Raw genomic sequence first — 22,983 nt, forward strand, 5'->3', positions numbered from 1 at the left:
GGCGAGGTAACGTAAAATTATACTTTGGATGTTATGCTCAACTCGGTGGGTGGGAGTTTGAGACAAAGACTATAAATTGAGATACAGTTGACGCAAGTCAGTGTTTTTCAATATATGAGCCCTTTGCTGCAGGGGAGGAAATCTAGGAGGTAATAATTTATTTATAGCACGGGATGTTTGTATGGTAATCAAACTCTAAAACTGGCATCGTGGCAGTCTTTGGCATGGTTGCTTGGAGCAACATAATGAGATGTACCCTAGTCTCTTAGATAAGCAAAGTTATAAACTAAGACTTGATTAGTACGGGTGCAGTTTAGAAGGATGAGGGGGGGGGGGGGGGGGGGGGGGGGGGGAAACGACACGGGACCTCATTGAAACTTACCGAATAGTGAAAGGTCTGAATAAAACGAATTTGGGAGAGTCGAGGACCAGAGGTCAGAGCCTCAAAATTAAAGGACGTTCCTTTTGGAAGGAGATGAGGAGGAATTTCTTTGGTCAGAGGATGGTGAATCTGTGGAATTCATTGCCACAGAAGGCTGTGGAGGCCATTAATTGATATTTTTAAGGCAGAGATAAATAGATTTTTGATTAGCAAGAGTGTCAGGGGTTATGGGGAGAAGGCAAGAGAATGGAGGGAGAGATATATCAGCCATGATTGAATGGAGGAGTAGACTTGAATGGAGGAGTAGACTTGAATAGACTTGAATATATATATGATATGATATGATATGAGGAGTAGCCATTAAGCCAAATGGCTTAATTCTGCTCATATAATTTATGAACATATGAAGACTTGTCACACAAGAATAGTAAGGGATAATTTGAATCAGGAAGTTATTGTTCAGTGATCACTGCATTTTCCCCATCGCAATCCTCCCTTGTCACCATTTTATTTTTTCAGAACTCTGAGATGGTTGTGAAGTGGAAATAAAATGACACCCCCACCATTGAGGCCAAGGGTAAAATGTGGTAGCATAAGCGAACAAATAAGTAAAATGTCAGGAGCTGCTTGAAAATGCCCATAACAATGGGTTTTTTTTGTAGATAAAAAGGAGCCTGTATGCATAAGATTCCTTGCTATTGAAGTGTTATCCTGTGAGCTGCTTAAATTGTTTAAGGGCCTGACCACCTAATTTAACAATTTTGTTTTGACTGTAGTAATTTATTATAATATTAAAAATTCGAAAAATGTGAAAACCAAGTTTTTAACTATTTAGAGTTTCTGTAACATATCAAAAAGCACTGCACATGACTTACAACATTACTGTAAATGGAAACTCAAATCAATGTTTAGCTCACAGAATTAGGATTTACTTCCCTCTTTTTCTGAAAAGTATTAACTATTTTTTTTAATTTTGTGTAGGGCACTTGTCAAGATTGTAAAGTTGGTGGTCCAAACCTCTGGGCATGTTTGGAGGTAAAGTGATGCACGGTCTATGGTCGTGATTTGTTGCATTAAAGATTTTTTGTGCTTTGTGATTTGTTGCTTTAAAGACTCTTCGTGCCGTGACCTCTTGGCTTCTATCCCTTGCAAACAGAATGGCTGTTCCTATGTTGGATGTGGAGAATCCCATTCGGACCACAGCACTCTCCATTCCCAGGTAGCTATGGACCTAGCGTTAATAATTAATGACTATTCAGGCAAAGACTTTTCATATCAATAAATTGTGATTAAAGTATGTTATGACCAATGATGTCGCTGTTGGAATATATCAAGTGTCACACAGGGTTTGGTGACAAAAACCTTTTGGGAGCAGTGTGATAAATGTTCTGATTATGTCTCTTACAAAATATTGATGAGGAATAAATATTGTCTAAGACACCAGCAAGAACTTTACTGTTCTTCAAATAGTGCCCTGACAATTTTGGATCCCATACAGGAAGGCAGTAAACCAAAATGCATAAGAATCAATTCATGAAAGGCACTGATAAAGTTATGAGATATAAAATGTAGTTTTGCAGCGCAAAAGGGAGTTCTTAAATTTCTAGAAAATATTGTACTTCATGTTGTATTCTGTGATGTGTTTATAGAATCATGAAAACTTGCAGCGTAGAAAGATAGAATACAGGCAAAAAATGTCGGAGAAACACAGCGGGTCAGGCAAGAGAGAGGAGCGTTAATGTTTCAGGCTGATTATACCGTCAGGTTTGTGATTGAGGCAAGTGGATAGCCTGTGCATATTGGATATTTTTAATGTCTTGATGCTGTTAATCAAAACATCTAGCTCCCCTTATCTATAATGTAATTTTATCACAATAGTTACTTGATATGTTGTATAAGCCTGATAGCAAGTAGATGGTAGGCACCTTTTAAAGTGCAGCCCATTTGATGTTTTGTCCTGAGCATTGGTACCTTCCTGAGGGATGTTAAGTTCTTTAGTAGCCATAGTTATCCATCTGTGTCAGTCACTGACAAGGCAAGTCTTGTGACTCTGAAGCTTAATGACCTACTCAACTGATTATAGTTTATTTACTATTTTTGTTCATGGGATATGGATTCCACTGGCATTTATTTATTTTTCCCCCCAAAATAAACTTCAGAATAAAAAAATAGATTAAAAACAAAAACAGTGCAAAAAGTCCAGACATTCTCAGCCTCGATACGTTCATTAGTGTCATCTTCAGTTGTATTTGCAACTATCCTTGAACCAAGCGCCTTGCCACTCTTGTGGCCCACTGGGGTGATAAACCTTTTTTTCATTTGAGGGGTGTCACCACTGGACTCTGCCCCTCAATTTCCAGCAGCGGAAGGACCCTAGACTGTGATCCTCCCCACAGAGCACTTGGCGTTGGCTGCAGCGACTCCCACACCCTCCCTCATCTACTCTTGCAGTCTGGAATGGGCCAGTCAACAACATTTCACTGGCATTTATTGCCTATCTCTAATTGCCATTGAGTGAAGCAAGCAGTTAAGAGTCAACTATCAACCATGGATCTCAAGGTCGTGCTAGGCTTGAGAGGGTAAGGATGGCAGACATCCTTCACTGAAGGACATTCGTGAACCACTTGAGTTTTTTTGGCAACAATCTGTAGTTTTACGGTCACATTAATATAATTAGCTGTATTTTTATAAATTCCAGATTGATTTAGTTAAATTAAATTCCCTAGTTACTCTGGGAGGATTCTAACTCGTTACATAGCCTGTTGTCCTGAGCTCTGATGCTTATCTAGTAAATTAAGCACTGCGCTATTCTTCCCTGCAGCACCACACTACCCTGCCCTAGAGCTTTGCATATGAAACTACCCCCCTGATAAACTTCTGGACAGATGTATTCCCTTCAGTACGTTAGTATTGGGGAGCCATGGTTCTGTTTCGGGGCACGTAAAGCAAGAAGATGGCAGTCTCTTAGGCCACCCACTGGGAAGTTATAATTATTGTTTTAAATGTTTTTTTAGTTTGGTATAGTTTAGAGATACAGCGCGGAAACATGCCCTTCAGCCGACCGAGTGTGCGCCAACCAGCGATCCCCGCGCACTAACGCTATCCTACACACACGAGGGACAATTTACAATTTTGCCAAGTCAATTAGCCTGCAAACCTGTACGTTTTTGGAGTGTGGGAGGAAACCAGAGCACCTGGAGAAATCCCACACGGTCGCAGGGAGAACGTATAAACATCCATACAGACAGCATCCGTGGTCAGGATCGACCCTGGGCCTCTGGGGCTGTGAGGCAGCAACTACTGCAGCGCCACCTGTGGTTAGTGAAACTCATGGGATACAGGACAAGTGGACATGAGTGGATTTGCACCTTAACTAGAGATTGGATTTTCATTTGTATGTTCAGACACGGTGATAAATTTTTACTTGCAGAGATAACTTAATGAATCGCGTTGTATTTTGACATTTATATAGAACGTCATTTTTCAAATTAAAAGTTGCATTGAAACGCACTGCTTCCTTTTATCTAGGAGACCATGCACAATCTCACTGTAAACCTCACCACCCTGCGAGTTTGGTGTTACGCATGTGGCAAAGAAGTCTTTTTGGAGAGGAAACTTGGACCCCTACCAGTGCCGCATACAAGAATACTTAAAGTGCCCGAACACCCGGTAGGTTTTCATTCAAATAATTTACCAGGGACTGCTGGCTTTTTGTTTACGGCACCTGGAATGAATGTATTAATAACAATAATGCATTAACTCTTTAAATGTTGGTCATACAGAAACTGGGAATTTTGCAAAAATGTGCTTTGTAGGCATCTTTTTGTTAGGAGAGAGATAATGAATTTTATGTATATAAGCTTGTAAGTGAAGCTCCTAGAAATTTGGAGAGATAGAATGAACTTCTGTTAAAGTTGATGGATACTGCTCTTGAACCATACTTGTCCTACATTACATTAAGTGGCTCACTACTAATTGTAGTGAGATTAGCAGGTGAAAGCCTGGATAGAGTGGATGTGGAGAGGATATATTTCCACTAGTGGGAGAGTCTAGGACTAGAGGCCTCACCGCAGAATAAAAGGACGTACCTTTAAAAAGGAGACGAGGAGGAATTTCTTTAATCAGAGAGTGTTGAATCTGTGGAATTCATTGCCACAGACGGCTGTGGTGGCCAAGTCATTGGGTATTTTTAAGGCACAGATTGACAGATTCCTGATTAGTAAGTGTGTCAGGGGTTATGGGGAGAAGGCAGGAGAATGGGGTTGTGAGGGAAAGATAGATCGTCCGTGATGATTGGCTGCTAGACTAGCGTAGCTCCGCAGGCCTCGGTGCTGGGGCCACTGCTCCTCGCGTTGTATATTAATGATTTGGACGAGGGGTTTGAAGGCTTTGTGGCCACTTTTGCAGATGATAGATGGAGGGGCAGGTAGTGTAGAGAAAGCAGGGACTCTGCAGAAGGACTTGGACAGGTTGGGAGAGTGGACAGGGAAGTGGCAGATGGCATATAGTGTAGCAGTGTGGAGTCATGCATTTTGGTAGTAGGAATAAAGGCGTAGATTATTTTCTAAATGGGGAGAGAATCCAGAATTCGGAGGTGCACAGGGACTTGGGAGTGCTGGTGCAGGATTCTCAAAGTTCATCTGCAAGTCAAATCAGTAGTAAAGCAAGCAAACGCAGTGCAGGCATTTATTTCAAGAGGGCTTATATACAAAAAACGGGTCAGGCTGCATTTTGAATAATGTGAGCAATTTTGGGCACCATATCTGAGGATGTGCTGGCTCTGGAGAGGATCCAGAGGACGTTTACAAGAATGATCCCAGGAATGAGTAGGTTAACATATGATGAGCGTTTGACGGCACAGGGCCTGTACTCGCTGGAGTTTAGAAGAATGAGGGGGTGGGGGGGCAACTCATTGAAATGTACAGAATAGTGAAAGGCTTGGATAGAGTGGATGTGGAGAGGATGTTTTCACTGGTGGGAGAGTTTAGGACTAGAGGTCATAGCCTCAGAATTAAAGGACATTCTTTTAGGAAGGAGATGAGGAGGGATTTCTTTAGTCCGAGGGTGGTGAATCTGTGGAATTCTTTGCCACAGAAGGCTGTGGAGGCCGTCAGTGGATATATTTAAGGCAGAGATTGATAGATTCTTGATTTGTACGGGTGTCAGAGGTTATGGGGAGAAGGCAGGAGAATGGGGTTAGGAGGGAGAGATAGATTAGCCATGTTTGAATGACGTAGATTTGATGGGCCGCATAGCCTAATTCTGCTCCTATAACTGATGAAAGCTTTACATTCAATACTGGCTATTACAGCAGAATTCTATTTGTTTTGTGTGTGTGGGGTGGGGTATTTGAGGTTATATTCTTAGCTGCTGCAAGAAGATCATGTTAATGAGATGCAACTGAGTTTCATGGCGTGCGAGGGTAATGGGGAGAAGGCAGAAAAATGGGGTTAAGAGGGAAAGATAGATCAGCCATGATTGAATGGCGGAGTTGACTTGATGAGCTGAATAGCTCAATTCTGCTCCTATCACATATGAATGTATTTATGAAGAGGGTTGAAGGCCACAATGCAATGCTGGTGCTGCATGTAAGCAAGTCTGGGAAGTGTTTGTGTCACGCACTCATCCCAAAGAGTCTTTTGAGTTTGCAGGTGCGTTGATTCCTTCCAGCTGTTTGGTAGTGCCTTCGGTCAATATTTGAGTACGTAACCAAATGAGACATTCTGTGGTTCTGACACTTCATGATCAACACCAGGGTTGTTATTTATTAGGTTGTAAAAGTGGTATATGAATATCATTGCAACGAGTATATTATATGAAAAGTAGAAAAATTGTAATTTTCTTTTCTAAATTAGAAAGGGGTATTAAGCCTTTAAAAAATATATTTAAGTCTTTAATTCTTTATCTATTGATTTAACTGGCTGTTATGCCAACATTTTGCTTAAATACTTTTGGTTTAAAGATATGTGAAGACTGTTAAATGATAAATGATAAAAGCTGAAAATGGATGGAAATGCAGAAAGAATAATGATTTATCTAACGTTCCTATAGATGGATCCATTCTATTGACTATGTTGTCCTTGACTTTGCTTATACCCTTCTCTGGATCTGTATTCTAGGACTGCTCTCCCGAGCCTCCACCAAAGGGTCGTAATACGATAGTTGGAAGTTATCTCGACCCAGAAGCTGAATATGATGACGTCAGGAACAGAGGTCTGATGTTCTAATTTTCTTTTTGCTGTTAAGGTTCCTCCACCTGGGAAAATGAAAGTAATTGTTTTAAATATATAAAGTACACATTGAAATAGGGCGTCACGGTGGTGCAGCGGTAGGGTTGCTGCCTTACAGCGCCAGAGACCCGGGTTTGATTCTGACTATGGGTGCTGTCTTTATGGAGTTTGTACGTTCTCCCCGTGATCTGTGAGGGTTTTCACCGGGTGCTCCGGTTTTCTACCACACTCCAAAGACGCACAGGTTTGTAAGTTAATTGGCTTCGGTAAAGATTGTAAATTGTCCCTGGTGTGTAGGATAGTGCTAGTGTATGGGGATCGATGGTTGGCGCGGACTCGGTGGGCCGAAGGGCCTATTTCCGCACTGTATCTCTAAACTAAACGAAACTAAATGAAACTGGGTGCAGTAAACACCAATTGCTATTTCAATTCAGGTAAATGCGCGCATTTCAATAGGTGTGGATTCTGAACTGGTATTGTCTCTCCAGGTCTCACTGGTTTGAAAAACATTGGAAACACTTGCTATTTGAATGCTGCTCTTCAGGCCCTGTCCAACTGGTAAGCTCAGGCACTGAACAGTTCTATAATCACCACTCATACACTTCATGCATGATTCTTTCCCTTAGATAAATGTTGAATAATACAGCCTGTTGCTCAAGTTTAGTTCTAGGTTTAGGTTTATTTTTGTCATGTGTATACCGAGGTACTGTGAAAAGCTTTGTTTTGCATGCTTTCCAAACAGTTCAAATACAACCAAGTTAAGTGGGAAGGAAAACTGCAGATGCTGGTTTAAATCCAAGGTAGAAACAAAATGCTGGAGTAACTCAGCTGGTCAGGCAGCATTTCTGGAGAGAAAGAATGAGTGACGTTTCGGGTCGAGACCCTTCTTCAGTCTCGACCCAAAACATCACCCATTCCTTCTCTTCAGAGATGCTGCCTGACCCGCTGAGTTACTCCAGCATTTTGTGTCTATCTACAACCAAGTAAATACATATACCATACATAGATCCAAAATGTCAAACAATACAATAGAGAGAGCAAAGGAGATGACACTTACTACAAAATATAGTTCTCGGCATTTAGCACATCAGTTCGGTATGTCTTTAAGGTACCCAACATTATTTTCATCATTTCTTTTAAACTACCTCACTCCTCTCATTTGGTTTAAACCAATTTTCTAACTGAGACATAAAGAATTGGCAGATGATAACATCAGTCTCCAGTCAGTTCTGAACAAGGTGATTTCAATTGGAGCTGCTTCAGGGGAGGGAACACTTAGATTCCCATCTATTCTGATCACAGCACTTGATTGGTATGGTTGGGAACGCTGCTTCCTTCCTTTGTCCCACCCCCGACATCAGTCTGAAGAAGGGTCTCGACCCGAAACGTCACCCATTCCTTCTCTCCCGAGATGCTGCCTGACCTGCTGAGTTACTCCAGCATTTTGTGAATAAATCAAATGAGGACATGGTTTAGCCAACCAGTTACTTTCCCACGTTGGTTATAGTTACTGATGCGCCCCTCAATTGCAGTCATAGAATCATACAGTGTGGAAACAGGCCTTTTGGCCCAACTTGCACACACCACCCAACAAGACCCATCTACATTAGTCCCACCTGCCTGCATTCTGAAGGATGATCACTTTGAGGGCAGTGGAGAAGTTAGAACCCACATGTCCATGCTGCAATTTAGTTTGTCCTTAAAGTGATTCCTTCATTTTCTTTATAATTTTTAAGTTTAAATATTGTTCATTGTATAGTTTCTTCAGGGAAAGTAATTGGCCAAGCAATGCAATTTCAGTTGCATTACTAGTGCAGGATGTTTTATCTTGAGGTTATTGTGGTGATGTTTGGCCTCTTGTTAAGCCCTTGTCCTGAAGCTGCTTTCACACTGGCACGTAGTAAGAAAGTCTGGTAAACTTGGCAAAGGTTCAGCAAAGGGACTGCATGGAGTGGGAGTCCGCGATAATGCTGTCATTTTACTGCTCTTGTTCTTTTCAGTGCTAAAGATAATGACATTTGGAAAGTGTAGTTATTACTTGGGTCTTTGCTGCTGAAGGTCATTTGTACATAATGTCATCTTTCTTTTTCTTCCCCAGCCCGCCCTTAACTTTGTTTTTTCTTGAATGTGGAGGCTTGGTGCAGACGGACAAAAAACCAGCCTTGTCGAAAAGCTACCAGAAGCTGATGGCAGAAATATGGCACAAAAATCGGTAAGCTACTTGACTTGCACACTTCCTGCTCTTTATACTGCCAAATTAAGTTGCGAGATCACTTTGGAACTCATTATAGCCAGGAAAAGATGATATAGGTCAGCAAAGATATAGGTTCACTAACAGAAGGGGAATGGGGTAATAAGGTGGTGTTGTTGACATTTTTTTCCAAAATGGCTTTCGAAGGGCAAGCCCGAGAATGGGAATGAATAGTGATTGAAAAGCTGGATAGATCACGATAACTATTGCATGAGCTGTATATCCCAGGTACATACTTTGCTGTATCTGGAGTTGTAAAAGTTTTTGCAGTACATTAGCCCTATCGGTTGAAAAACACACTTAAAATGTAGCAACCTTGGCATTTATATTACCATTAGTTTGAAAGTTACCATCTACAAATCCTACTTTGGTGAGGTGGGAACAACAGTGTTTGCATTCTGGTTTTCAATGGCAAACATTCACAATCAGTAATGGCACAGAATCAGCGTGCATTGGAAGACATTGAGTCATAGAACTGCAGAAGCTTGGATAAAGATCCCTCGATCGGTAGAAACGTGATGGACCAAATGGCCTTCAGTGCTTTAAATGTTCTGATTCCTTGTGAACTGTATTTTCAGAATCATTATTTTGATGTACTAAATAGAGTAAATATGAAAAATTGCTAACTTTTTTGGGCCCATATTTAACATGACACAATCACTTTAACAGTAGAAATTTAGTGACTTCATTCGGTGGTTAGATCTATTTCATTCTCTTCATCCTTGCCTGCAGCTCTTTATCCTTCCCTACATGCAGGCAAAGGTAGATACAGCTCCTTCATCCAGCAGGGATATTCTATCTGCTATAGTTTGTTTCTCTAGTTCCAGGGTGGAGTTGACTTTATGGAACTTAGTCAGTTCAGGGAAATGGAAGTAACCAGATTTGCCTTGGAAGCTAATTGACAACAGTATTCTCGTGCGTAGTTCTACCGTGTTATTTTGTCCACGTTGATTAATGAATGACACACATTGGTATAAATTCTCTGTAACTGGTGCATGTGACCAAGTTCTAATGATTCCTTACACTTTCCTACATTGTCTTTCCAGCCCCAGCTATGTTGTGCCTACAAGTCTATTCCAGGGGATTAAAACTGTGAATCCAATGTTTCGTGGGTATTCTCAACAGGTGAGAGTTTTATCACTGTCAACGGACGTTATGGTGCAGGTTCATATGAAGTATACCAAGGCTTAATGTGTTATATTCAGGATAGATGGCATAAACTTGGCTTGTATTTCAGTCGTGTAGATGATCAGAGGAAGATATTTAGAAACTAAAAAATGATTTAAAACACAATGCAGCTGTAGAAATAATTAACTGAAAGGTATCAGAAAAATGTGGACATAGAATTAAAATTAGAGGAAGGTTTTTCATGAAGGAGATAGTTGTGTATTTCATATGATAGAAATCATAGGTTATGATTTATTTGACCTGAGCCACCTCAAAAAAAAAAAGCAATGGCTGCTGAGAAAACTGAAACTTCCAGTGTTGAGATTGATAGATGCAAATCAGAAGTGTGCAAATGGAATTGAAGTACAAATTAGTCATCCAGTTTGATAGTGGAGCAAGCATGCTTTCTGCTATGTAAAATTTATAAGCATATCCATATGTCTGTAGATATGGTACAGGTGTCAGGGGTTATGGGGAGAAGGCAGGAGAGAGAGCTAGATCAGCCATGATTGAATGGCAGAGTAGACTTGATGGGCCAAATGGCCTAATTCTGCTCCTATCACTTATGACCTTATGACATAAACAATGTGATTTGACAAATGTTAGTCTAATTGTGTTGTCTCACTTTACTAGGATGCCCAAGAATTTTTGCGCTGTTTGATGGATCAACTTCATGAAGAACTAAAGGAACAGGTTCCAGAACAGATTGAAGACTCCCAATGTATAACCATGATGGAGCAAATGGAAGAAGAAAACTCGTCGGATAATGAATTTCAGTCTTGCGATTCGTGCGCTGGCAGCGATAAAGCTGATGGCGAGACCAACTTGAAGATGTTGACTGAAGATCAGGGGGGAGAGCTGCTGGTGCATGAGGAACTGAGGAATCATGCTCCAACTAAAGTCCGGCCACAAGAGAGAAGTTTGCTGCATAAACTTTACAGCCACAGCTCGGGAGACGATTTGGATAAAGACATGGATACTTCCACAGGTGCTGTTCAAAGAGTATACAGTCATGAGATTGATTGAGAGATAAAGCAGAGAAACAGGCTCTTCGGCCCACCGAGTCCACTCAGACCATCGGTCACACGTTCACACTAGTTCTATATTATCCCACTTTCTCATACACTCATCCAAAGCTTTTCACTGTACCCCGGAACACGTGACAATAAACAAAAGCTGAACTGAACCCACTCCACATTAGAGGCAATTAATGTGCAAGATAGTAAAAGTGCACAGATTCAGAGCTGGTTGCTAGGCAATACATGTCTAATTACTGTAGATTATTTAGATTTCTAACCAGCTTGGTCACTGTTTCAAAGTTTTAAATCTCTATTTCCTGAACCAGCAGTTCGTGAAGAGCCACAACCCACGTTCAGGGTAGAAGCTGCATAGGATACCATCTCCTTCTCTCGCACCCAAGCATACGTCTACAGCACCTCAATCATCGTAAAATATCCTGGAGATTCTTTATAGCAGTGTTATATAAAATATGATGGGAATCTTGCTAGAAATTGTTAAGATATGTAATTAATAGCATAGCCAGAAAATACGTTTTCGGTATCTTAAATTGAGAGCTCAGGTGGTTCTGGAGAGATAGGATCAAGGCAGATGAAGGCACAAGCAAAACACACAAAGTGCTGGACGAGCTCAGTGTGTCAGACTCAGCTGGGAGAGCTGCTGTCTCACAGCGCCGGAAACCAGGGTTCGATCCTGATCTCGGGTGCTGTCTGTGTGGAATTTACACGTTCTCCCTGTGACCATGTGGGTTTCCTCCGGGTGCTCCGGTTTCCTCCGGGTGCTCCGGTTTCCTCCGGGTGCTCCAGTTTCCTCCCACATCCAAAAGTCGTGTAGGTTTGGAGGTTAATTGTCTTCAGTAAATTGCCCCGAATGTGCAGGGAGTAGATGAGAAAGTGGATAACGTAGAACTAGTGTGAATGGGTGATCGATGGCTGGCATGGACTTGGTGGACTGAAGGGCCTGTTTCCATGCTGTGACTCTAAACTAAATCTCTGGAGGGAATGGACAGATTACGTTTCAGGTTCAGACCTTTAGATTGAAAAAGAGACCCAACGTCAAACTTCATCTAGATAGACACAAATTGCTGGTGTAACTTAGGTCAGGCAGCATCTCTAGAGTAAAAGGATGGGTGACGTTTCGGGTTGAGACCAGACTATCCATTCCCTCTACAGATGCTGCCTTGACCTATGTAGTTCCTCTTTGTTTTTTTGCTCTAGAGTCCACCTTTTCCACATATATACTTCATTTTTAGGTATACACACAATGCTGGAGTAACTCAGCAGGTCATGCAGCATCTCGGGAGAGAAGGAATGGGTGACGTTTCGGGTCAAGACACTTCTTCAGACTGATGACAGGGGAGGGGCTCCTCCCCCGACATCAATCTGAAGAAGGGTCTCAACCCGAAACGTCACCCATTCCTTCTCTCCCGAGATGCTGCATGACCCACTGAGTTACTCCAGCATTGTGTGTCTACCTTCGATTTTAACCAGCGACTGCATATTTTTTCCTACATGTACTTCCTTTGACCCAGTTTATGCCTACGGTTTCCCAAATTCTCAGGCTGCCTCCTATCGTAGTAAAGTCACTGGAAGTTTGTCATTTGTTGATAACCACTTACAAATTGTTTATTGGGCATTGCTAGATATTGAATATATTTGCATCTCTGTGCTTGTTTTAATACAATTGTGCCCATTTCATCTTGGAAGGAATTTGAACTGGGCCCTCTGGGTGTGGGTCTCACTTCCTTTGTGTTATTCATGTCTGGTGATGCCATTAATGTGTGTCATGTTCATTTCCTTTATAATTGAAATTGCTATGAAACTAGGCAATCCCCACCCGGTGTACTAACTCACTCAGTGAAACCAGGTGTAAACTCTTGTCCAATGTTGGCACCCATGCTTAAATTAGTATCCCTGTTGGGACATCTGATGTGTGCTTCCTAATTATCCCTACCTGACTGATCGTTCGTCTGTTTGTGCAGTCAGTCAGTCCCGTGTCACTGAGTTTCTAGCCGCAGCTTTTCAGTGCAGCACTCACTCACTCCTCTGATCCCACCAAGCATTATGAAAATGTGGCTCATGGTGATTCAGGGTCATTTAAAGCCATTGGAGTTGTTGATTGGGCTGTGTATTGAGCCCCATGCTCTACTCCCTCTTCACACACGACTGTGTTCCTGCATTCGCCGCCAACACCATTGTTAAGTTTGCAGACGACACAACGGTGATCGGGCTGATCACCAACGGTGATGAAACACACTACAGAGCGGAGGTGCAGAACCTGGCGGACTGGTGTTCAGATAACAACCTGTCCCTAAACACCTCTGAGACCAAGGAGCTGATCATCAACTTCAGGAGATCACATAATGGGAAATACGCCCCGATCTTTATCAACGAGGACAGTGTGGAGAGAGAGTGTCCAGCTTCAGGTTTCTGGGCACACACATTTCGGAGGACCTAACATGGTCCACTAACATCGCTGCGCTGGTCAAGAAGGCACAGCAACGACTGTTTTTCCTATGAACACTGAAAAAGACTGGTCTGCCCCAACAGCTGCTGACGACCTTCTACCGCTGCACCACAGAGAGCATCCTAACGCATGGCATCTCTGTGGTATCTCAGCTGCACGGAGGTGGAGAGGAGAGCTCTTCAGCGGGTAGTCTACAGAGCTCAGAAGATCATCGGGATGCAGCTTCCAGCCTTGGAGGGCATCTACAATACACGATGCCTCAGGAAAGCCACCAGCATTCATAAAGACTCCTCACACCCTTGCAATAGTCTGTTCGAACTTTACCATCCGGCAGTCGTTACAAGGCCTTCTACGCCCGCACCTCCAGACTTAGGAACAGCTTCATACCCAGAGCTATAGCTGCTCTGAACCGGTCCGGCTGAGTGCCCCCCCCCCCCCCCCCCTCCATGAACTGTCTCGTTTGGATGGTCACGTCGCACAGACCTATTTGCATTTTATACTGTTTTAACTGTTTCTAATTTTGTTTCTCTGGGTTGTCTAAATTTCTGTTGATTAGCTAATTAATTTATTGCATCGAATGCATGTCGCATTCCCAATCTCGTTGTACCCCAGTACAATGACAATAAAAATATATTGTATTGTATTGTGTGGGATCACGAGATTGTGTGGGATCACGAGATTAAGGTGTTCATAAGTGATAGCAGCAGTAGAGCAAGCAAGATTATGAGGGACCCCTACCACCCCAGCAACGGACTGTTCCAGTTGCTACGGTCAGGCAAACGCCTCCGCTGTCACGCTGTGAAAACGGAGAGGATGAGATGGAGTTTCTTCCCACAGGCCGTCAGGACTGTTAACTATTATAACTCCAGGGACTACATTTTCTTTTCTTTTCTGTATTAATTTTAATTTATATGCTGTAATTGTAATTATTAATTTTTTTGCACAATCCGCAGGCATTGCCACTTTCATTTCACTGCACATCGTGTATGTGACAAATAAAAAACTTGAACTTGAACTTAAGCCATTGGGCCCATCAAGTTTACTCCGCCATTCAATCATGGCTGATCTACCCCTCTTAACCCCATTCTCTTGCCTTCTCCCCATAACTCCTGACATCCGTACTAATGAAGAATCTATCTCTGCCTTAAAAGTATCTATTGACTTGGCCTCCACAGCCCTCTGTGGCCAGCCACAGCGAAAACGCTTGACCCTGTCCCTCCATGGCAGCCTTTTAGATAGTTGATGTGGTTACAATAGAGAATGTACTTTAAAGGGCAGGACCCACTTCCCATAGCCGCTTGGAATGATGCAGAACTGAAATCTGCAGTCAGCTGCTGTGGTTAATTGTGCAAGTTGTACGAAAACGGTTGGAAAAACCTCTAACTATTTAAGGCTATCATAATTAAGTAAGTTGACAGCGCTAGTCCTCTACTCACTGGAGTTTAGAAGGTTGAGGGGAGACCTCGTTGAAACTTACAGAATAATAAAAGGCATAGAGTGGATGTGGAGAGGATGTTTCCACTGGTGGGAGAGTCTAGGACCAGAGGTCATAGCTTCAGAATTAAAGGGCACTCTTTTAGAAAGGAGGTGAGGAGGAACTTCTTTAATCAGAGGGTAGTTAATCTGTGGAACTCATTGCCACAGAGGGCTGTGGAGGCCGTCAGTGGATATTTTTAAGGCAGAGATAGGCAAATTCTTGATTAGAAAGGGTGTCAAGGGTAATGGGGAGAAGGCAGGAAAATGTGATTAGGAGGCAGAGACCAGCCATGATTAAATGGTGTATACTTGATGGGCCGAATGGCCTAATACTCCTATAAACTTATGAACTTATAATGATTTTTGAGTCCCACAATTGGGAAGCAAGATTAAATTCAGCATCCGTGTAGAAATAAGTAACTGCAGATGCTGGTTTACACAAAAGGGCACAAAGTGCCAGAGTAGCTCAGCAGCTCAGGCAGCATCTGTGGAGAACATGGATAGGTGACGTTTTGGGTCAGGACCCTTCTTCAGACTGATTGTAGGGGGAGGAAGAAAGCTGGGAGAGAGGAGGAGCAGGACTAAACCTGGTAGGTAACGGGTTGATATTGGTGAGGGGGGTTGATAGGCAGGTGACAGACACAAGGCTCGAGTAACTCAACAGGTCAGGCAGACGTTTCAGGTGGTTGGACAAAGGCCAGAGGTCCTGACGTTCAGACGTCCCGACCCAAAATGTCGCCTATTCATATTCTCCAGAGATACTGCCTGACCCACTGAGTTCCTCCAGCACTTTGTGTCCAAATGCAGCATCTCATTTCCTGAAAACAAATGTAATCCAATTTCCAGGTAATGGAGTCCAAAATTTCCAAGAGCAATTTTATATGTTCATTCCACTAACTACATGATGTAATAAAGCTGCTTTTTCATTTCCTTTGAAGTAACACTCATTTTTCTTTCTTTCAGAGGTTACCACAGATGTGTCAATGCACAGTTCGTTGAGACCTAACAGTCCTATGCTGAATGACGCAAGTTCAAGGCTGTCCAGCAGCCCACCGCGATCTACGTCAGTGTGGGGAGGTCTAGTTTCCTCACATAAAAAAGGTATTGTCTGCTGTAGATTAGATTACCGTCTGGTGTGCTGTGCAGACTTGAAGATTCTATAGCACATTCTGTTCTCTGTTCGGTGAACTGATTAACAGTTCAAGCACTGCACACACTTTTGGTCTCATTTAAGGACAGCTTGAACTATAAATGGCAGGGCTCTAGGAAGTGTTGTACAGCAGAAGGATCTAGGAGTGCAGGTACATTGCGACACAGGTAGATTGAGTGGTCAAAAAGGTTTTTAGCACATTGGTCTTCATCAGAGTATTGGTCCTTAGCACATTGGTCTTCATCAGAGTATTGAGCATAGAAGGTCATGCTACAATTATTGAGCATGGGAGGTCATGTTGCAATTATATAAGACATTGGTGAAGCCACATTTAGAGTATTATGTTCAGTTCTGGGGACCGTGTTATAGGAAAGATGTTGCTAAGTTAGAATGGGTGTAGTAAAGATTTACAAGGATGTTGCCAGGACTCGAGTGTCTGAGCTATAAGGAGAGGTTGAGCAGGTTGGCACTCTATGCCCTGGAGCGCAGGAGGATGAGGTGTGATCTTATTGGGGTGTACAAAAACATGAAAGGAATTGATCGGGTGGAAGCACAGAGATTCTTGCCCAGAGTAGGTGAATCGAAAACCAGAGGGCATAGGTTTACGGTGAAGGGGGAGAAATTTTTTAGGAATCTGAGGGGTAACTTTTTCATACAAATGGTGGTAGGTGTACGGAACAAGCTGACAGAGGAGGTAGCAGAGACTGGATGTATCGCAACAATAGGCAGGTACAGATAGGTTTAGAGGGATATGGACCAAGTGGAACCAGTGTAAATGGCAAGCAAGTGGGACTAGTGTAAATGGGACATGTTGGTTAGTGTGGGCAAGTTGGACCGATGGGCCTGTTTTGACACTGCATGACTCTATGACAGCTATCTTGACTTGGAGGCAATGCAGAGGATGCTTATTAGATTTATTCCTGTAATGAAGGACCTATGAGCAATATTGAGTAGATTGGAGCTATTCTCTTTAAGAATGCAATGCAGAGAGTGCTTGCTAAATTTATTCCTGGGATGAAGGATATGACCTATGAGCTGATATTATGATTATCCTCTTTATGGTTTACCCAAATGAGAGCTGAAGCATGCACGATTTTGAGGTGGCCTGGCAGTGTAGATGCTGTGAGTTGGTATGGTCATGTAAATCCAAGGAGCATATTCATAACAAAGGCCATCTATTTAAGGTGGAGGTGAGAAATGTTGTGTCCCTGAATTGTGGATCTTTGGGATTCCATACTCAGAACTGTAGGTGCTGCATCATTGATGATACTCGAGGTTAGGAGAATTTCAGAGTTTTGGGGAATCGAGGATTATGGAGTATTGGTTGTACAGTTGAATTTCAGTCTTAGTTTTGCTGATACAGCACAGAAACAAGCTCTTCGGCCCACCGAGTCCACGCCGACCATCGATCATCTGTTCACGCTAGTTCTACGTTATCCCACTTTCTCATCCCACTCCCTGCACACTCAGTGCAATTTACAGAGGTTGATTAACCCACAAACCCGCATGTCTTTGGGATGTGGGTGGAAACCGCAGCACCCAGAGGAAGCCCATAAGGAGAAAGTGCAAACTGCACTCGGATAGCACCAGAGGTGAGGAGCAAACCCGCCTAAGCACCACACTATCGGGGGGTACTTCCGGGGGGGGTTTTAAGTGCGCTCTCATAATTTTGTCCGGATTAAAGGAAGTGCCGGTCCACCAGGTGATGGACCTGTCTGTCAAATTCGCAGCTTTTCAATATAAAAATTTCTTCCCAGTAAAATTCTTCTTGTTTGCTTTCGATTTTAGTTACCTCTTTTGCGCCGCTTAAAAAGAGAAAACAAGCAAAGTACAAAAGTGTTATCTCTGACGTCTTTGACGGTACCATTGTGAGCTCGGTGCAGTGTTTGACGTGTGATCGGGTAAGTGTGCATCTCGTGGCTCAGTTGAAGGTCTTCTTTGAATATGTCTTTTACCTTACAGCGGACTCATCGTGGTAGAAGCTTGCACCCTCCTCTATCCTCGTCCTTCAGCCTGTTGAAATTTAACAGGCATTAAATGATCTGTGTATCTGGGCCTCTACTCGCTGGAGTTTAGAAGGATGAGGGGGAACCTCATTGAAACTTACCGAATAGTGAAAGGCCTGGATAGCGTAGATGTGGACAGGATGTTTCCACTAGTGGGATAGTCTAGGACCAGAGGTCATAGCCTCAGAATTAAAGTTCCTTTAGGAAGGAGATGAGGAGGAATTTATTTAATCAGAGAGTGGTGAATCTGTGTAATTCATTGCCATAGAATGCTCTGGAGGCTAGGTCCATGGATATTTTAAAGGCAGGAAGTTAGATTCTTGGTTAGTACGGGTGTCAGGGGATACGGGGAGAAGGCAGGAGAATGAGGTTAGGAGGGAGGGATAGATCAGCCATGTTTGAATGATAGAGTAGACTTGATGGGCCGAATGGCCTAATTCTGCTCCAATCACTTATGAACTTATCTGACAATGTGAAGTGGGACCAATTGTTTAGTATAGTTTGTAAAGCATGTCATTTGTTACTGTTGAAAATGGAACTGCTTCAAATAGAACCACTAATGACCAATGGACATACTGTCTGTCCTATGGAAGAAGGGTCCCAAATTCTTTTAGTTGAAGAAGAACTATCCATGTTCCCCAGTAATGCTGCCTGATCCGCTGAGTTACTCCAGGACTATGTGTCCTAAAGTGCAGTGGCAACCTGAGGGGCAACTTTTACCACTGTGGTTGAGGAAGGTGCACAAGGCAGGTTTGTGATCCTTCAGAATGGTTGCAGGAGGAGGAGGAAAAAAGCTAGAAGAGAGGAGGGGGAAGGACAAAACCGGCCACCATTATTATCTGAATGGTGGCCGATTAGGAGAAGGGGAGATGCAACGAGACCTACATTGAAAGTAGGCATGCAGGTGCAGCAGGCAGTGAAGAAAGCGAATGGTATGTTGGCATTCATAGCGAGGGGATTTGAGTATAGGAGCAGGGAGGTTCTGCTGCAGTTGTACAGGGTATTGGTGAGACCACACCTGGAGTATTGCGTGCAGTTTTGGTCTCCTAATCTGAGGAAAGACATTCTTGCCACAGAGGGAGTACAGAGGAGGTTCACCAGATTGATTCCTGGGATGGCAGGACTTTCATATGAAGAAAGACTGGATAGACTCGGCTTGTACTCGCTGGAATTTAGAAGATTGAGGGGGGATCTTATAGAAACTTACAAAATTCTTAAGGGGTTGGACAGGCTAGATGCAGGAAGATTGTTCCCGATGTTGGGGAAGTCCAGAACAAGGAGTCACAGTTTAAGGATAAGGGGGAAGTCTTTTAGGACCGAGATGAGAAAGTTTTTTTTCACACAGAGAGTGGTGAATCTGTGGAATTCTCTGCCACAGAAGGTAGTTGAGGCCAGTTCATTGGCTATATTTAAGAGGGAGTTAGATGTGGCCCTTGTGGCTAAAGGGATCAGGGGGTATGGAGAGAAGGCAGGTACGGGATACTGAGTTGGATGATCAGCCATGATCATATTGAATGGCGGTGTAGGCTCGAAGGGCCGAATGGCCTACTCCTGCACCGATTTTCTATGTTTCTAAAACGTGGCAGGTAATAGGTAAACTCGGGCGAGGGAGTTTAGCTAGGCAGATGGTTGGACGAAAGGCCTGAAATGAAAAAAAAAAGGTGTGAGCGGGGGGAAAAAAGGGTGAAAGAGTTGCGAATTGTGAAGCCAGAGAAAGGAATGGAGGGGGAGGGGGGAAATAGGTGCGAGCCCAGGTGGTATATGGGTGGGGGTGGAAGGGAGAAAGGGGGAGGGAAATGAGAGAAGAAATGTTCGTGAAGTGTTCATGTCTTTGTGCTGCAATCTTAATCTGTGCATTGTAAATAGAAAGCCTTAAATTCCGATAAAGAGTGCAAGTGTCCATTAGCAATTATCCTATTTTGATGTGCTAATAGAAAAATCTATGGCACGTGCTTAACTAAAATTAACTTTAAATAAGATGAATTATTATTTATTGCACCAAGTCAGATTTTTTTGTATTTGGCCAGGTCGGGCAGAATTAAAATCTAAATGTATAGAAAAAAAACTGCAGATGCTGGTATATACCGAAGATAACACACAAACTGCTGGAGTAATTCAACGGGTCAGTCAGCATCTCTGGAGATCCCAGCATCAGCATCTCTGGAGGGTCCCGACCCAAAAACGTTGTCTATCCTTTTTCTCCAAAGATACTGCCTAACCCGCTGAGTTACTCCAGCACTTTGTGTCTATCTTCTTTATTCAAACCCAAATACTTGGCTGGGGCAGTGAAACCAATCTTTAAGTCCCGGTGCTACGGTTAAACTGGTTTATGCTGGGCCAAATCATTTTATTTTTGAAAAATGTAAACAACCTTTGTCCACTGTACATGACTGATCATTTCTTGCAGAATGAGAGTGTTGATTGATGTACTTTAACTGTAGACCAGTAATTGTGAATTTTGACTTGACATATCCTATTAGTGTGATCAGGGACATCTGTGCAAGGCATATATAATAAAGTGCTGTGGGATTCGGTGCCTCAAGGGATTTGATGTGTTATGTAAATAGTTATGTGTACTGTGCAGTTTTGCATGCAGGCATGAACTCGGCAAAAAAGCTGCTTTCTAAGTGGATACAACTGTTAAGTCATTTGCCCCTGGGATTGTTCGGCTCTGGGATGTTTTGACACACACAGGCGTTGCTTGTAGCAAGGAACTGATTGATTGCTCAGGGCAGTCACTCGTTTGCGCAGTTTAGTTTAGAGATACAGTGCAGAAACAGACCCTTCGGCCCACTGAGTGCCCACCGACCAGTGATCCCTGCACACTTACACTATCCCGCACAAACTAGTGACAATTTTACATTTATACAATTCCTTGTTTGCTCATCCAGTTGCTTGCTGCACAAAGTCTGCTGGATATTATTTTTCGTAATCATTGCCTATTCTATGCTTTTAAACTTCGAGTGCATGTATTTTTTGTAATACACGTATTAAATGCAGAAGTAGCACATTATATGCAAGGAAAAAGTAGTAATTAAATCATTCTAACTTTGATTACAGAATATATGCACTATCATTAGAACTTTTTAATTTAAAGACACATCAAAAGCCCAAGACAAGCGATCGCCCCATACGCCATCCTGCATATGAGGCACAATTTACAATTTTACCAAAGCAAATTAACCTGCACACCAGTACGTCTTTGGAGTGTGGGAGGAAACCGGAGCACCCGGAGAAAACACCACGTGGTCACAGGAGAATGTGCAAACTCAGCACAGACAGAACCCGTAGTCAGTATCGAACCCAAGTCTCTGGCGCTGTAAGGCAGCAACTCTACCGCTGCGCCACAGTGCCGCCCCTCTCTTCAGGGCTCCTCTCTCCATTAGCATTTTGTATAGTTAGATGTTAATGTCTCAGTTGCTCTTCTTCTCCCTCTGTTACAGTTACTGTTTAGTTTATTGTCATGTGTACTGAGGTACAGTGAAAAGCTTTGAAAAGCAGTGAAAAACACTTAAAAGCTTTTCACTGTACCTTTTCAGTCAGAGAGTTGTAAATCTGTGGAATTCACTGCCTCAGAAGGCAGTGGAGGCCAATTCTCTGAATGCATTCAAGAGAGAGCTAGATAGAGCTCTTAAGGATAGCGGAGTCAGGGGGTATGGGGAGAAGGCAGGAACGGGGTACTGATTGAGAATGACCAGCCACGTGACCAAAAACTAAATTGTAACTAACTGTAGTTTAGCTTGCCCCTAAACAGGACTCTCTTTTGAGCTATGTCGTTGTTAACAAAGTGTCACATTAAGTTGTATTCTCCTTTGGTGAATATTCGCACTACTTACTTTTAACTATGCTTAACTCAATCCCTTTGTCCCCCTGTATTTGTTGTCAGGTGTCCACCACTCTGGAGACATTTCAAGATCTCTCCCTGCCTATACCGGGTAAAGAAGATTTGGCCAAGCTTCATTCTTCAAGTCACCAAATGTCCTTGGTGAAAGCAGGGTCATGTGGTGAGGCCTACGCTCCTCAAGGATGGATAGCGTATGTCATGGAATACATTAAGAGGTGCGCAGCAACCCTTGATTTACTGATGGTGGTTTGGAAAGTTCTTTTATGGCCCTTGGCTGTTAAAGATGTCAGAGCAAAGAAATTACAGCCTTTTCAAATCAATAATATTTCTCGCTTTGTTATCTATTATTTTCCTAGTTGGTTCTGGGGTCCTGTTGTATCCTTGCAGGACTGCTTGGCTGCCTTTTTCGCTAGAGATGAGCTCAAAGGTGAGTGACGACCTTGTGAACAAAATTATTTTATTTTAACAATGGAAGTGGGGGGGGGGGGGGGGGGGGTGGACAGGGGATAAGAAAGGTGTGGCTGAGGTGGTAACGGAGGGACTTCAATAACTCATCTATCTAGGATAGAGTGGATGTGGAGAGGATGTTTCCACTAGTGGAAGAGTCTAGGACCAGAGGACCATAGCCTCACAATTAAAAGACGTTTCTTTAGGAAGGAGTTGAGGAGGAATTTCTTTAGTCAGAGGGCGGTGAATCTGTGGAATTCACTGCCACTGAGGCCTGTGGAGGCCAAGTCAATGGATATTTTACAGCAGAGATAGATAGATTCTTGATCAGTATGGGTGCCCCGGGTTATGGGGAGAGAAGGCAGATGAATAGGGTTAAGAGGGTAAGATAGATCAGCCATGATTGAATGGCGGATTAGACTTGATGGGCTGAATGGCCTAATTCTGCCCCTATCACTTATGAACATCTTTCCCGAATTGAAATGAGAGAAAAATGCTGTTACTTTCATTCTCCACTCTCTCCTGAATCAACAATGTCAGCAGCAGA

The 22,983-nt window shown here is 42.9% G+C and overlaps 1 protein-coding gene across 2 annotated transcripts in view; it reads left to right on the forward strand.

Annotated features, from left to right (window-relative positions):
- The window catches only part of usp33 (ubiquitin specific peptidase 33), an 85,273-nt gene that overhangs the window by 14,118 nt on the left and 48,172 nt on the right, over positions 1-22,983 (forward strand). For both annotated transcript variants that reach the window (XM_078408162.1, XM_078408163.1), the window contains exons 3-14: positions 1,364-1,417; positions 1,539-1,601; positions 3,911-4,051; positions 6,502-6,595; positions 7,101-7,170; positions 8,711-8,824; positions 9,910-9,988; positions 10,664-11,018; positions 15,953-16,090; positions 17,928-18,040; positions 22,032-22,204; positions 22,346-22,416. In XM_078408162.1, coding sequence (XP_078264288.1) covers positions 1,364-1,417; positions 1,539-1,601; positions 3,911-4,051; positions 6,502-6,595; positions 7,101-7,170; positions 8,711-8,824; positions 9,910-9,988; positions 10,664-11,018; positions 15,953-16,090; positions 17,928-18,040; positions 22,032-22,204; positions 22,346-22,416 — 1,465 coding nt within the window. The remainder of the gene's footprint in view (positions 1-1,363; positions 1,418-1,538; positions 1,602-3,910; positions 4,052-6,501; positions 6,596-7,100; positions 7,171-8,710; positions 8,825-9,909; positions 9,989-10,663; positions 11,019-15,952; positions 16,091-17,927; positions 18,041-22,031; positions 22,205-22,345; positions 22,417-22,983) is intronic.

Source organism: Rhinoraja longicauda, chromosome 11, assembly GCF_053455715.1.
Source record: "Rhinoraja longicauda isolate Sanriku21f chromosome 11, sRhiLon1.1, whole genome shotgun sequence".
In the NCBI taxonomy this organism is placed as follows: domain Eukaryota; kingdom Metazoa; phylum Chordata; class Chondrichthyes; order Rajiformes; family Arhynchobatidae; genus Rhinoraja; species Rhinoraja longicauda.